The sequence below is a fragment of the Rhynchophorus ferrugineus genome, unplaced genomic scaffold (assembly GCF_030347505.1).
Source record: "Rhynchophorus ferrugineus isolate W39M unplaced genomic scaffold, kcgeb_rfMv2 rfM4, whole genome shotgun sequence".
Classification (NCBI taxonomy): domain Eukaryota; kingdom Metazoa; phylum Arthropoda; class Insecta; order Coleoptera; family Curculionidae; genus Rhynchophorus; species Rhynchophorus ferrugineus.
The window spans coordinates 408,646-425,142 of NW_027472583.1; the positions used below are offsets into that span (position 1 = coordinate 408,646).

The 16,497-nt window shown below is 32.0% G+C and overlaps 1 protein-coding gene and 1 long non-coding RNA gene across 3 annotated transcripts; one reads left to right on the forward strand and one right to left on the reverse strand.

Moving 5' to 3' along the window:
• LOC143195437 (uncharacterized) lies at positions 1-680 on the forward strand. Its single transcript, XR_013005536.1, has 2 exons — positions 1-141; positions 519-680. It is a non-coding gene; the product is annotated as an uncharacterized LOC143195437 (long non-coding RNA).
• A 724-nt stretch (positions 681-1,404) lies between these two features.
• ATP8B (ATPase phospholipid transporting 8B) lies at positions 1,405-16,225 on the reverse strand. 2 transcript variants are annotated; one of them, XM_076402533.1, is made up of 19 exons: positions 15,537-16,225; positions 14,103-14,161; positions 13,823-14,035; positions 13,249-13,454; positions 12,961-13,138; positions 12,564-12,716; positions 12,269-12,413; positions 11,805-11,987; positions 11,195-11,487; positions 11,011-11,130; positions 10,701-10,892; positions 10,374-10,650; positions 9,464-9,737; positions 6,300-6,574; positions 6,020-6,243; positions 4,189-4,414; positions 4,027-4,130; positions 2,447-2,722; positions 1,405-2,192 (listed from the first exon to the last, which is right to left on the reverse strand). In XM_076402533.1, the coding sequence occupies exons 1-19, from the start codon at positions 15,862-15,864 to the stop codon at positions 1,887-1,889; spliced, it is 4,032 nt and encodes a 1,343-aa protein (XP_076258648.1). In that variant the 5' UTR covers positions 15,865-16,225; the 3' UTR covers positions 1,405-1,886. The 2 variants fall into 2 exon arrangements, with proteins under 2 accessions (XP_076258648.1, XP_076258647.1); XM_076402532.1 differs by having other exon boundaries at positions 9,425-9,737.
• Positions 16,226-16,497: the final 272 nt, after the last annotated feature.

Genomic DNA, 16,497 nt, shown 5'->3' on the forward strand with positions numbered 1-16,497 from the left:
ACGAAAATATAAACTCGCCAGAACAAAGTAGAATCCTAATGTGTGACCATCAGTTTCATGAGTCTTGCATAAACAAATGGTTTCAATGTAAAAAAGACTGCCCAAATTGTAGAACACCGATAACATCTTCTTAAATAAATGGTACAATTTGTAACATTAGTAAAATTTAATTTTGATTTAAAGATCATGCAAAGAACAGGTTTTTTCATAAACATTATATCTGGATCCGCTACTTATGTATAAATTAAGATAAAAGTAAATTGTTATTGTTTTTGAAATATTTTAACACACCAAATGTTATCATTTGCAAATAGCATATTTTTATTGATAGTTAAAAAGTCAGATATATCTTTGTAATTGAACCTAGTTTTTTTATGTAAAGGTATAAGGCATGTTGCATACAAATAATCAGGCTGAATCAGAAAATGGTTGGAATATAAAAATAATCAAAGATACTATTACAATTTGTAAATTGGTTTTAAACTCTGACAATATTTTCCTTTTCCATTTTATTTTAGAAAAAAAGAGATACAATACTGTGGTAGGTTGGAACATGTAACTGAGTCAGCTGACAAAATTCACATAGTTGTCAAACCTCTGCAAATTTCTTCAAGAAATTAGTGATTATATATACAGGTTTTGGTGTTTTATTTTTTTAATAAATTTGAAGTCGCTGCTTATTATTTCTCTGATTGAAAATGCCAGTCATTAGATAATAAGAGTCAGAAACAGATTGCATCTAATCTGTTATTTCGAACCGAAACGAGATCGTATCATATATGCGTTAGATGTACTTATTTATTTATTTATATTTTTTGTGATGAGAATTTTATAAATAAAAATTACAATTTAGAAGAACATAATCTAGACTATAATTTTGTTATATTTCAAAGCCAAAATGAAGTAAAGCTTAAAGTTAGTGTAGCTTTTTGACATCATAAATTTAGATGGCGTGAGTTCACTGTTTTATTGAACTGACTATATAGTGCTTCCATGAAACAGTCCATCCATGTCATAGGTAACGTCGATTATAGTGCCAAATACAGTTTGTAAAAATGTATTGCGTGTTTCCTTTTCACTTTAACTTAGTTAAAAAGTCAAAACGCAACAAAACTCTTCAAAACGTTAGTGATAATAATTAAAGGTTATGAACCTGTAAATGTACCAAAAGTTCAATTTAATGCGGCAGCATTGCGACGTGCAGACGCTATACATTTTGACGACGTACATTGGCCCGACAGGGGCAGTCTATGAGGTTTTTTGAAGCTATAGTACTGTTGATAAGTTAAATCTACCTTTAATTTTATTTTTGCTGATATATTACATTATATGCATAGGTATATTACCGGAGAATCTTATGTTCATTATGAAACAAGTGTTTGTTGTAATGAACTTCAAAAAGCGTTTATAGAGAAAAAATAAATTTATTCATAAAAAATTAAAACAAAAGGCAATATTTTAAATGTAACTTTTACAATAAGTAATAATCTTAACAGTAAACATACTTTGTTTGACTAGTAAAGCTTAATTTTAAGTCTAGTTTACATAATGTAAATAATTTTGTCGGTGAATGTGTATAGATAATACACTTTTTCTTTTTATAAGGTGTTTTACTCCTTACAATCATTTTCAGCAAGAATTAACAAAGAAAATGTTAACAGTCAACAATTCCTCTCGTGTCTATTATATAAAAAACAGTAATCTCAATGGGGGTGTTGTATGAAAATGGTCATGGCAACTCATCAGTGTACAATATGTATTCGCCATTGAGAAAATGCTCGATAAGTCTACATTTTCAACTGGAACTCGGCAAAAAGATTCATCCTGAACCAAAATTAATGAATACATGTAACTTCGTGTCACAGCTAAGAAAGTTCCACTAATTATCACAAATTGATGGTGTCCAAATCTTGTATCGGTGCTCTCCCACTACTACTTCCATCTTGGGAGTTGGACGCCGCCGAGTTGGGAGGGTTTCTGTTAGACTCTTTTGTCGAATTTGACATGTTCAATTTGTTGATGATGCTGGGTATGGTAAAGTCCGAATTAGGTAACTTGCGCATTATTTTTCCCGAAGTAATCAATCTTCCGAAGCCCTCTTGATGGGCGAAGGCGTAACCAGATCTTATCGATCTTCGAGCTCTTCGGGCAGACGGGGTCCGTAGTACGTCTTGGCTTTGTCTCGATCTCACCTGAAATACACGTAATACGTCAAAAAAAGTTTATATATTTATAATTAAAATTTATATACATATAATGGGTTGGAGAAATAGTTTTGGTGAAAGTAGTTCCGCTACCTTTATGTCTAGAATATTCTAGACACTGTCAGTTTTCAAACTAAGTATGAGTTCACTAAATAAGTATTATTAGAGATGTCTTTTAGAAAAAACCGAAATTACTTTTCCACCGTCCATATATATAATTTTTCAATTTCTCATTTACTTACCTGGGCTAGGCGTTGTTTCAGTCTGACACGATCTGATAATGTAGGAAACACATCTACAAAATAAAACCTGTATGCTAAAACAGGAAGTATACAGGCTGTGACCACTAGAACAGTCGTGAACCAAAAATTGACTCCGGCCATAGCTTTAGTGAGGGAACCAACATACGGACCTCCATAGATGTAATTGTAGAAATTGTCAGCGATAAAGTAAAATGCTAATGAGCCCCATATCATTACGTGGTTACAAACCGTCCAATATACAGTATCCATTGCTATCTGTAAAATAAATGTATATGTTGAACCTCTTTATATATTAAAACTAAAAAATATATAGAACCTCCTTGGCCTTATGTATTTATATTATTATGTATTTATTTTCTGCTCTATTTTTTTTCTAGTTTCGTGATAATTTTAAACGTTTTTTTCATTAAGATTAAAACGTAAGTGCATTTTTTATATTCTCCGCACTAATTTGTAAACAAATTTATCACGAGATAACTTAAATTGAAAATATAGATCTGATCAGATTATATATAAGAGAAGATATACGATTTTCGGTGCTAATTTGTTGTTTCGTGTTATTATATACGATACAGCTCGTCTTGGTTATTGGAGTGGGTCATCTAAATCATGTGATTTAACATTGATCATATGAAACTTGATTTATTTTTATGTGGTTATATCATCAGTTCCCGGAAGCAGACAAAGATTACCCGCTATGCAAAGCAACTCGGTGATTAAAAGACTAATTATTAAGTATGGCCTATAAAAAATGATCAATGAATGGGTTTAACTCAACGACGAAATAGCTGGATTACTTGCAGAACATTTAGCTAACGTATTCCAACTGAATGATATAGAATCTACAATAAATATAAATCATGTTTATCAGCCCGTTGCAGCTGTAAATCTGATATCACAATGGAGGTTGCCACAAAAATTTACAACAACTTCAATCCTAAAAAGGCTCCTGAAATTGATAATATTTCACTTGGGTTATTAAAAGAGCTGCCACGAAAAGCATAGTCATGTTGAAATGTATATTCAATGTCTGTTTGAGACTGAAGCATGTTCCATCAATCATAAAGCCAATTTGGACCTATGAAACCAACGAAGAATTGCACAATAACTTTGAAATCAAATGGACACATGAAGTGATCGAAGATTTCGTCTTAAAACATTAAATAGGAAAAATAATGTAGATATTACTAAATCACAGCAATGTGGAAGCCATACAGCTGCTAGACAACAGGCAGGAAATCAGAAGATTGAAGCGAACCAAACCACTCAAACTTGTTTATTCTTAACTTTAGTTTAAGTAGATTAGTTTTATTATAATTTGGGAAATATATACTGATGTATTAATCTCGTACTCGCCTTGTTTGTGTATTAATGCAAGTACAACAAAACAGTAGTAATAAATTAATTTATAAATTGAGATTGTATTAAGCATATCTAATTTAATATGTGTTTAATAAAAAAATATCACCAGTTATTGCTTTTATTGTTAACGAGATTATGTAAAACGAAGATGGAAATCTTCTGTAATTTATGATTAAATAAAAAAATACATTTATTACCTGGGCAGTATTAACTATAACCAATATAGCTGCAGTGACGCTACAAAATAACATATAATCGGAAAGACCTTGGCCGTTAGGAGCGACCGCATCATAATATGTACCTAAAAACATAAAAGATGTAAGTATCTACATTTATCATAAAAAGTTTAATCAACCTACCGTAAGCCATAAAAAATAAGAGAATTGATACAACACATCCTTGAAGAGCGCTTCGAAAAAATTCCTTCTTATTAAAGAAGAGATTCAGATGACCTGGTTTATACAGCTGGGGATACAGAACGGAATTCTTGTCGTTTACGTCTTGGTCAAAGATTCCCACCGCCAAAACTGGTAATGATGTGTAAAACAAATTGTAGATGGATATGAACATTGGATCGAACACGGTCTGAAAAAAAGGATATGATTGTCTGAATGTGATATGAAGTTATTAGGCCTATAAACTAATTTTAAAGGATTTACAACAGATGGTATTATTGTGTATTAATCGCATCGGGTACATTTGTAGCTAACTTCACGTAAAAGTATCACTGACAGGCTTGACTTTTCAGTATGTCATTTCGTCGAAGTAGGAACAATTTTTTTTTGTCAGCGCGTTGAAAATGTTTGGGTTTGTACCGAGTAAATCTCATTTGCGGGAAGTTTTACTTTTTTACTTCAATTTGAAGGAAAAAGATGAAAGCACGCTGTGTGAAGCTAATAACTCCATTGATTTTAAAACTGACGATTTTGAAAAACGAAGTCAAAGATCAAGAGAAAACAGACCAACCTTTTTGAACAGTAAAAAATTGAAGACGAGAACTTGAGGGCATTACTCAATGATGATCAGTGTAAAAGGCATGAATAATATGCAGAAGTCATTTCCAATCGTGTGTTTGTTTACGTTTGGTCATGTGTGAAATGTTGCTTCAACGACAAAATCGGAAAGGTTTTTTGCATCGTATTGTTACTGGTGATTAGAAGTGGATTCACTACGATAATTCAAAGGGCAAAGCGGAATATCCATGGCTCCAAGTTAATATTCTACATTTGCTGGGATCAGCTTAGTATGGTATACTGTGAGCCGGTAAAACCTAATAGATTAATTGACTACTATTGATGCGTTTGAGCCAACCAACACTATTTGAAATTTATTAAATTTTTTTTTAATCTCCTAGAACGTCAACAATCTGCCCGTGGATAATAAGTATTATTACATGATTTCAGTTATATAATATAAAAATCCTGACAAGTAGATTACTTCAGTGATCTGCTATACAATTTATAATCTAAATCTTATTCTAGAAATTATTAAATTTCATTCCATGTGTCTATTAATCAGTTCGTATGGTAGTTTGCGTTGGAGCCTACGCACTTCACTGTCATCGCGCACATTTAACTGTTTGGCGAGTGCATTGGGATGCACTAATAGTCTTTTAAAGTATTTCGCACTAACACTCCGAATCAACACTTTATTCTGGAATCTCTGGAGGATATCTATGTTAGATTTGCTAGTAGTACCCCACAGTTAATACCATATGGTATGGGTCTAAGTAATGACTTATACAGCAAAACCTTGTTATATAATGGTAATTTAGATTTACGCCCTATCAGTCAGTACACTTGGTTTAGTTTAACCCCAAGTTTGCGTTTTGTCACTATGTTTTTTCCATGTCAAACGTCGATGGAAATACATTCCCAGATATTTAATGTTGTCTGCTTGCCGAAGTTCATGATTATACAATTTTACCGAGGGACATGTTCTTCTAGAAAGGGTGAACGTCTCATAGGTAGATTTTGTCTCATTTTCTTTTATATGCTTATAGTGTTCAAATAAAAAAATAATAACAATTTATAGGCTTGATAGTTTCAATCATGTTAGATAAGTTTAAATAAGTTTTTTTTATTAAAAAAATATCGTAAATTATATTCTATTGACTTGAATCTGTAATCGTTTAGAAATATTTTAAAATACAAATATTAGTAATATATGAAACCATAATAAAAAGCTTACCTGAGCGCTGAATCCACAGAAAAATGCGTACCAAAAGTGACACAAGGTAAAAGCAAAGTTCTTATTAAAAAAGTATCGTAGAAAACTACACATACGATAATACGACCAACGACCGTGGACCAATAACAATCGTTCCAGAAAACGAAACTGAGCAATGGAGTAATCGGATGCTAAAACAGCTTGCATTCCTTCTTCTCCCGATATACCGACACCTATATGGGCAGCTATAAAGAAATAATCGTGTTACTGTTCTGCTATTCTGAATTAAAATTAAATTTACCTTTTATCATGGAAACATCATTGGCTCCATCACCAATAGCCAATGTAACGGCATGTTTGTTTTTTTTAACCAACTCTACAACTAGAGCCTTTTGTAAAGGCGTGACTCTGCAACATATTACCGATTTGCACTGCATAACTACTTCCAAAAAAAGCCTCTCCATTTGAGGATGAAGGCAATGGACCAATGAGTGACCGTTAACCACAATAGCAAAACCGGCATTGGATTCTTCCATGGGCGGTTCCTCGATACCACCCAAGTACTCTAATTCGGTACTAAAATCATTAAATGAAACGTTATTTTTCTGGTAAAAACGATTTTGACATGAAACAAACTTATCAGAAAATAAATTTAAAAAATTTACTACGGTTCTCCAAAATTTTAAATTTTCGTAATGAAGAAAATATTCCAGAAATATTTCAGTTAGATTCGAAACTGCTATATTAATAGTTGATTCTATCAAGCGTACAGCTTAATTTTTATAGGTTTTCTAGCATATATATTGTATAGATAAAGACACAGCAAGTATTATTATCTTGAAAAGCACTCTATCAAGTCTGGTGAATACCACGTGCGAACAAAATTGAAAAAGTTTGAGAGGGTTTTCGAACGCAGTCATAATCGAAAGCACGTGACATGACTGTCTTATTTTGGCGTCGATGTATTAAGTTGTCCGGAATGAACTCAGGACTTTTTACGTTCAGGAATATTCTCACCCTTTACAACCTTTGATAAGAGGTTCGTATTTGTTGCCGTACTACTGAAAGGCACGTCTTGGAATTCGTATATAGTGTACAATGCAATGCTGAATGTGTTATTTAACAATTACATTGAACTTTGCTATTCTGAGAAGTTATATAAGTAATAGATTTATCGACTTCGATTACAATTTTACACTCTAAGAAAATATAAAAATTAAGTTATACATCTGATATTCATTTCTATTATTGCTGGAAATTATTGAGTTAGGTAAAGTTATCTGTTAAAATACGTCATATATTTTAGTAGATTATTTTCACCTAACTCAATACTTTCGAAGTCATCGCGAATTAAAACATAAACAGTCACAACATTTAATTATATACTATAGAAGCTTATGTTACAGAATTAGAGAGCAGAGGTAGATTAATTCAGAGTGTGTAAGAGGTCCATTACTAGTGACTCCTCTCTAAAACTAATTTGGTTAGTAACTCGATTCGGAAAATTTAGCAACATGTTCTAACAGCCAATTGAACCACGCGATGCGATAATTGCCCACTAAGTTTGTGTTAATAGTGCATTTTTGCATGTCACCATATCCCGTTTCAGAAATATGTATTGAAAATTATTCTAAATTGAATAATAATCTACATGTATGTGGGATGTACAAATACGTTTTGAGGTCTTTTCTGTATCTTTGGAGCGTTAATCAGATACACTGCTACAATAGTAGCAAAAATCACTTGGTAATGATTTTATATAGAGGTGCTTGGCTCGAAAATTGTAAGTAACAAATCAACTATTGTTGGCAACTTTCGAGTGATGGTTTCATTAGGCTGATGAAGTTCATAGTGTTTTTCATAAATGTTCAGTTTGAGTGAATATTTGATTGAAGTGCATAAGCTTATCTCCCCATTTTCTATGTTTTGGTTCATCATAGTGCATTGACTTTTCATCCATCAGCATGACTTAGTGAAAAACCCCTTTTTATTTTTCGTCTAGAGCAGTAGATGCCCTTTGCAAAATATGTTTATATACCCAATTTCCTTATTTTTGCATCATATCCACAGTTATCCATGGTTTTAAATCGCCCTTTGGATCATTTCTTCATGAGTTTGGTATGAAACTCGGTCCAATAACGTTTCCAATGCAGCATAACTTTACCGATGTCTTACCGTGTTCTTTGTTACTGATATCAAAATCGACACTTAAAAAAAAGTTCCCCATATGCCGTTCGCACCATAATTAAAGGCTGTACTGTTTTTTTTTCTCCCAATTGAAATAAAAACAGCGCATCCAGTAAATTGTGTGTTATTCAGAGAATTGGCTTATTTTTAGACGGAAATGACGCTTTAAAGTGAATATAATCATAAAGCAACGCATTTTAATACTAGTTATGCTATCAATTATTGCAAATCCTTCAAAACTTATTTGTACACCTTTCATTATTTTGATTATCATTATTTGAATAACAATGTAGAAACCTGGAATAAGTTATCGCTTGAAATATATGGTATAGTATTTTTTCCTTCCAACAGCAACCGCATTTAAATCGGGGTAATTTCTCCAGGTTATCTAAAATTCCTGCAATTATTCGGTATATTCATAAAAATAGCACTGGCATGAATGGGAACGATTAAGAACACTGTATAAACTGCGCTTTTTGCTTCACTTTGTCTATAAAATAAGGATAGTCATGGAAAAATATCTAAATCTTTCATCTGCTACCCCGGATTTACATAGTTTAACATTTCTTAATATAATCCAACCCAGTGCGAAAGAAGAACTCAATGACCCTGATTCTGAAGGAAGAAATGATTAATCATATAGGTTGACTGATCATATTCGAGGTCTTGATTTGTCACAGTAGGAGACTCCTTTCAAGTATGAAGAATGTCAAAAACGCCTGTCTTTCGAGATCAAAAAAAGTAAAGAGGACATTTCCTTTTCCTATTGGTTTTTCTTCACAAAAAATTGTGAGGATTGATTTATGAGATAAAGAAAACAATCAACTATTTTTTTGTTGAGCCATATAAATGGAAAGTCAGTAAATCTAGCAGGAGCAAATTAAGTATTTCCAACTAGGTTTTTATGGGTTGTATAACACGCCTCTTTGCTTTTCAATGGTTGTCTCAAAGCAGACGTGTCGGCCACCGAGAAAAATATTGATATATTTAAAAACATTGTGATTTTTTATAAATCTTTAAAATTAATTTAAAAAAAAATTAATCCAATTATTCATGCTGTTTTTTGATTTGTGAAATTTAAATGCTGTTGGAAGAACAACGAAGAGAGAATTGTATGTAAGATATTTCTGAAGCTGATTGGTTTTTTTGTTTCTCTTCTACCGATATGCAAAATATCCTCAGTGTATTAAAGCACAGACAAATATAGAGAGATAGAGGGTGCCCTTTGTTGTCCTCTACCTTGCTCTCTTGCGTTTGTTTGCTTCTGAGCCCGCCCACCTGAACGTCACCACGCTAACGGCGGGCGGTCCCGAGCCGGTGCCGTGACTCGTTGGACCCACGCTGGCCCCGTTCGTACTGCCCACTCCATTCTCCGTTTTCGGACCTCCCACATCTTCATTTGGCGGCCGAAACCGATGTACGATTTTGATGTTTTCCCTGAATTTCAGTAGTTGCTGTTGAACTTCATCGAGCGTCGACGCGTCGACTATGAAAACATCTACTAGTTCGTCGGTTAACAGTTGACAGGAATAACCAATATTAATTGCGGTTTCTGAAATTTATTATAAAAGAAAATTAATGTGTTGCAAATTAAAGGGGGTGGAGGGTTAATCCTTTCTTCCTAACGGTTAGAACAATCTGTTATGTAGTCTATCCAAAGTAGCAGTGAACTTACGTCATCAAGATGTATAATGTATTGTTTATTGCACTTTATAATTCGTTTTAATACCAGGCAATATTTTCCTTTTAATTTAATTCCAGTTAAAAATAGATAATATAAAAATAAAAATAAACAATACTGACTGATAAGATTGAAAATATAACCGAAGACATATTACTTAGATGTTCAATTATTAATTAGGTGGATTAAGCCTCCAGGGGATACCCAGGTGGTTTAGAAAATAATTCATAAAATAAAATAACTCTAATCTATAAACTATTTTGGCTGTTTAATTAACTGTAGTTTAAGTATTTTGATAATATATGCATTAAATGTACTGTAAGGTTAAAATAAATTATATTTTATAAAATTTTTGTTTCATTATTTTACTTATATTAGAATGTTGTTATATAGTGAAGCTAAAATAAACTAAAATGCGACATAATTGCACAGTTTTGACATCATAAATTGAGATAACGAGTTTACTGCTACTTTGTATAGACTATATATATAATGACACCAAATTACCTTGTTTATCTCCTGTAAGTACCCAAATTTTAATTCCAGCTAAAATAAGATTAGCTATAGTACTCGGTACGCCATCTTGTAATTTATCTTCAATAGCGGTTGCGCCAATTAGTAGCATATCTCGTTCGATCTCTTCATAGATTGCATCTAGTTTTTCATCGCGACCTTCCAGAGCTACCGCGGCCTCCTGATGTCTTTGTTTCCAGTCGTTGAAAAAATTTTCCTCCAAATCACAATAGGCCAGGCAAAGCGTCCTGAGACCCTCTCCGGCGAATTTCTAAAACCATCACATTGCACAAAAGAAAGCAAGAAGAACATTATACCGACGTTTAAGTGGTCTTGAGTTTTCGCTTTGACCTCATCTTGACCTGATTTAAGTCTCTCGTAGATAACATTGTCGGCGCCTTTACAATAAAGGGTCAGTTTTCCATCTTTCCTTAAAATAACGGACATTCTTTTTCTAATATTATTGAAATCCAAAATGCAGAGAAGTTCATATACTTCTTTTGTGCCCATGACCTGAAATAGACAATTCAAGATAGTCATTAAATATTGCTTAATATTGCAATATTCCTTAGCTTTGAGACGTTATTTTTGCTCAAAATGCCAAATCAAAAGAAACACCGTCATTACTTACCTCAATTGTAATGCTGTTTGGAGTTCTTTCTTTAAAAACAAAACCAAAATTTCTTGCTGCTGAAACAAGAGCAGCTTCGTCAGGTGATTGCGCCTGATATTCCAGCTTCCCTTCTCGGTTCTAAAGCAAGAAAATGAGGATAGAATAGTAATACAAAGATGCGTATTTATCGGCGACAACTTACTTCTGACATTACTGTGTGGCATAGAGCTAGTAGCCGAAAAAATAAAAAAGTGTCTTTTTCTCTCCTCCGTACAGCTTCCAATAAGTTTTTGTCGTAAAACCGGAACTCGGGTTCGTAATTGGCATTGAAGGAAAAATCCAACGGTTCCGTGTCTTCAGTTATTTCTATGACGTCACCGGTCCTCTGATCGATGACATCTCCGTAACAATTACCCCCAATGGAGCATTTGTTAAATGTCATGATGTTTTGCGTGAGAGTACCCGTCTTATCCGAAAAAATATATTCAATTTGACCTAAAATATAAAACTTCAGTCACAGTAATATAAGAATACATTTTAATTTTTTACAATTAATTTTTATTTAACCTCTCAAGACCCAGCTTTTTAAAAATCCCATATAGTTTGATACCCAACTTACAAACATTAAACACATTCCAGGCTCAAACCTATTTTACGTTGATAAGCTTTTTCCAAGGCTTGCATTGAAATAATAAAATAATGTATCTAACATTATGATTTGGCTGTTGTCGATTTTCGTAATATGTAAGCATGAAGTTGGTAAGATGGAAAATGTACAAGAAGTCCCAAGAGGTTAAAGATTTTATATTTACCTAATTCCTCATTTAGAGTGGTAGTTCTAGCTTTGGCGTAAGTGTTGTTTTTTTTATAATACATTTTTTCATCCCAGTTAATAAGAAAACTTTGCACAAATCGTATGACTTCTACTGATACATACAATGAGATCGGTACCACCGTGTTCAAAACGATGGCGTATGAGAAAAATACCAATAAAGCTGAAACAAAACGGTAACATGTAAAAAATCAAATATTTTTATGTATTTTAGATCACTCAAGAACATATATTCATATTACAAAAATAAACATTTTATTACCATATGATATTAAACATTCTTTCATCATAAAAAAGTATTGTCACATCATCTATCAAATGTTTTTAAATATACTAGATCTGGAAAAAAGTTCCTGACATTTTCAGATAGATGGCGTCAATCACCAATTAAAACACCGGCCAGTATTAAAGATAATAAAACATTTATTTGTGGTAATAATTTACCTATTATTGTAGCCCCTCCCAGAGGTTCAGATGGAACTAAGGTGTCCCAAGGTAGAAAGGTCTGGAAGTAGCGGCCTACCAATGACTCCCAAATACCACAGGCCACCATACAGAAAAGGCACATTGATAATAGAAAAAATACTATCTAAAAAGGAAAAAAATATTCGCAATATTGATAAAGCTGTTTAGTATCTATAATACACTGTAAATATATTTAAGGTAGGTATTCTGGTATAAAAATGTGAAAACATTGATGTCCCAAGCGAGAATAATTGAAATTTAGAACATTACTTACTCCTATAATTAAAAAGTTCAGTAAACGATCAATGCTGGTCCGTTTGAATTTACTTTTTCCGCTGTTTTGCATCAATTTGGTGTCTTTGCCAGCAAAAATCACAACACCATAACACCAAGCCGTGTTTCTTAGTACACACCCTCTTAAAATTATCTACAATTTATAATTATTATATATCTTGACAGTAGTTAAAATTATATGAAATTCTGAATAGATTAAGAATGTTTGCTTCTATCGATTTTAGTCAGACCAGCTTCCAGGGTTTAGAGATTGCACTTAACACCGTCATGGAGATTAAGTAAATGTTAATCTTTACGCCCAACCTGGTTACTGACCTGACTCTCGGTAAAAACCAATATACATCCACCAGAATCCGCGATCTTTGATTTTAACTTACTTTGTCATTGTCTAAAGGATAAGTTCGTCCGTTCCATATTAAAACGCCTTCAAACTTGTTAAGCAGGTTATTAGGTTGCTCGCAAATAATTTCTCCATTGAATTCGCTCAGCTTGGCATCGTCTTGACCGATTTCTGCAGTTTCCATCAAGCACTGGCGGCATTTTAAGTTGGTTTCGCTATAAATATAACGGATAGCATCAGCGTATTTTACGGGATGACCAAATTAATAGTTAATATATGGGCTTCTCATTCTAAATCTATTTTCGTTAGAAATTCAAATGCATACCCGTCCAATTCCGACGTTTCGATGTAACACAAACCATTTGGTTCGCTCGAAGTGAGGAGAAGTAAATCGGCAGCCACAAAAGTATTATTGTCCATTCGGATGATATCGCCCACCTGTACCGCCGACCATTTTTCTTGTACGAGTTTACCATTGCGCACCACTCTTGATTTTCGGTTATTAACGTGCGAATCTGAGATGTGGCGTTGCTGTAATTAGAATGAATCGAATTGTTTCAGATGAACATGATTTTATAAATAATATAACCAAGTAGATTGTTCAGTAAGTTCATAAAAATAAAAAAAAAACATTTATTGTTGCAAAAATAGTTTTTCACAATTTTAACGGCGGTTTTTTTAACTACCTGAATATATTCAATCCTGAAATGTTAAGTTATATTCCTGTGAATAATCAAATACTAAAATGGTACTACAAACTAAATACTAATAAACGTCTGGTGTGTAATTTAATTGAGAACGAACTTACTGAACAAATTAGTATATTATTCCAAAATTCTTAAAGATAAATTTAAAATTGATTTTTATTTAAAAAAATGTAATAGTAAACATCCACGTACTATGTCGTCATAGGCATCCTTGACAGCCGTCAAACCTAAGACACCAATGAGGGGCAGTGCCGTAGTAACCGGAGTCAAACTGCTAATGGCCGGGATTAATTGCAATACCAAAAGGCACAAAAAGTAAAAATTGGCCAGTCGTTGGAACTGTTCGAACAAATTCAGTGGCAGGAACGTCAGAATCGAGTATTTAGACGTTTTGATAAAATTGCTCTAAAAACAAATTATAACACGGTTGCTCCCCTGCACATAAGTGTTCGAATTTATTCTCCGTACTTACAGCATATCTGAATTGAGAATTGAATGCCCTATCATTAGCGTGAATTTTTCTTTGATTATCTGAAATGAAAAAGATTAATTAAAATGATTTTTAGCATTCATTTAGTGACTTAGCGATGACCTTCATCCAGGTCCTCAATTCTGTTCATACCGTTATGTCCTGGTTATGTTTAGAATCAACAAAATACATTCGTATTAATGAAAAAGTTTTTTATATTCCCACAATCCGATTTTATTTGATATGTATCCTTACATAATGATATATATATGTTTTATTCCATCAAAGTACATTACACGTATTAATATTTAAATTTTTATATAGCATTACTATATTGTTATTTTGATAAATTTATTAATTTAATATATGATTCAAATATTTTTTTTGAATCACAAAAGTCAATATTTATTATTCATAATTATAATTCAAATTCTAACTACAATGTATATTCAATTAAGTCATCGAATCATCGTTAATGAATACATCGAAATTTTTATACAATAACATAAAAAAACCATGAGTTTTTAGACAAAAACGTCAAAAACCTTAATGATCAAATTCTGACAGAAAAATGTAATATTGTCGGACACTATTGAATTTTCTGTTATTATATATACTAGCTTATTTAAACTTAACATATTCAACTGATATATTAGAACAAAATACTAATTATATCATTTTTAAATTATAAAATGCATTTTAAAAACAATATAACAATTTATTATTCTTTCTGTCAGACAAATATATTTTACTTAAACTGTGTCTGACAGTTTCTTTAATTGAAACACATTAAATGTTTAAAAATACGTAAAAAACTTAAATATGAAAAATTAAGTGTAATAGACTTACTGTTTAAAAAAAAACAGCCTCTATAATACCAAGCTATTTTATATTAAAACATTTTAATTCTAGTTAATTGAATAAAATATAATTCAATATTTTGGACCCAATTTGATACTGTATTATTTAAATAATATAAGATATATTGAAGTAACTTTTTTCAATTGTCATTTAATTCAAATTCAGATTATTTGTTACCAATAAAAAAGTGTCAAGGCCTATAATATTTATTTTACAATCTGTTTACTGTTTTATGTTCAATTTTATTTTCTGAATATTAGTTCCCAATTTAAAGTTAATTGACTGCTTACGTCAGTTTGTTAAACAACTGGCATAGTTCCATTTAATGCTATTTAATTTCTTACTCAAAATATACATTAAAATAGAGTAATTTTTACTATATAACATTCATTGATATCAAATTTACCACACCTACAAAAACAATTATAAATCACACTTTTATATTATCAATACTGGCCTCAGTCATTTTTACTTGAAAATCACTCAATTATATTAAAAGCAATCATTTAACTAATCCATGTATTTCCTATCACATAAATATTTTTAAATAGAATGAGTCATTCTCATTACACTTACCACAAGGAATGTAACCTCTACGATAATCTTTTGAAGAATGAGGAGAATCCAATTTATCAGGAACTTGATATTTAGAACTCCGTTTCCATACAACCAACTTACTAAAGACATTTAGTATAGATTCTCTAAGACTCAAATGTCTTCTATCGCTATTTCGAACACTAGACTTGGATCTTGATATATCATTCTCATTATTTTCTATGTTGGCCAAGGTTTTTGGTGCTTTTGCTTTTTGTTTACACTTTTTCCTAGTGTGTTTGGATCGTTTCTTTTGAGCATGGGGCTCAGTTTCATCATATACCTCAAATACTTCAAGTTCAAAATCCATGTTATTTTTTCCACTGTTACCATTTGTTTGTTTGTATTGCTTTTCGGCTTTAATTGCTGATGCCAGTTATAAACTAACTAATTCGTCACGGGACCTTTCGTTTATTGTTTGCAAAATATATTATTATACCAAAATAATACTGTTTGACATCAATATAGAGAAATACAACAATCACAGTAAACACTTTAAATAGTTAATTAAGTAATAATATTGATTCGTTGATTACTCCCTTTTATCTATGCGAAATAACGAGTATTATATCACCGATAAACACCGAAAATAACTGAAATATCATATTTCTTTAAAAAACTAGATCTGTTCTAAACTTCGATTCGCCATGTTCCCATTAATTTATAGACTAATGTAAAGATGGCGCTGCTACGCACTGCATCATATATTGTATTATAAGTTGCCTGACCAATAAAATTCAAGTAAAATATAGGAAATGTTTAATAAACGCACTTAAAAATACTTTTGGACAGTTACCTGATTAAACATGTTTCATAAACTTACCGATTATTTGTGATCTACGAGACATCCGTAATGAACTTCTGCCACCCATTATGAAAATAAAGTTCGAATCAACGGATATGGGGAACGCAGGGAATGATGAAAACTAACGTTACTTTTAAG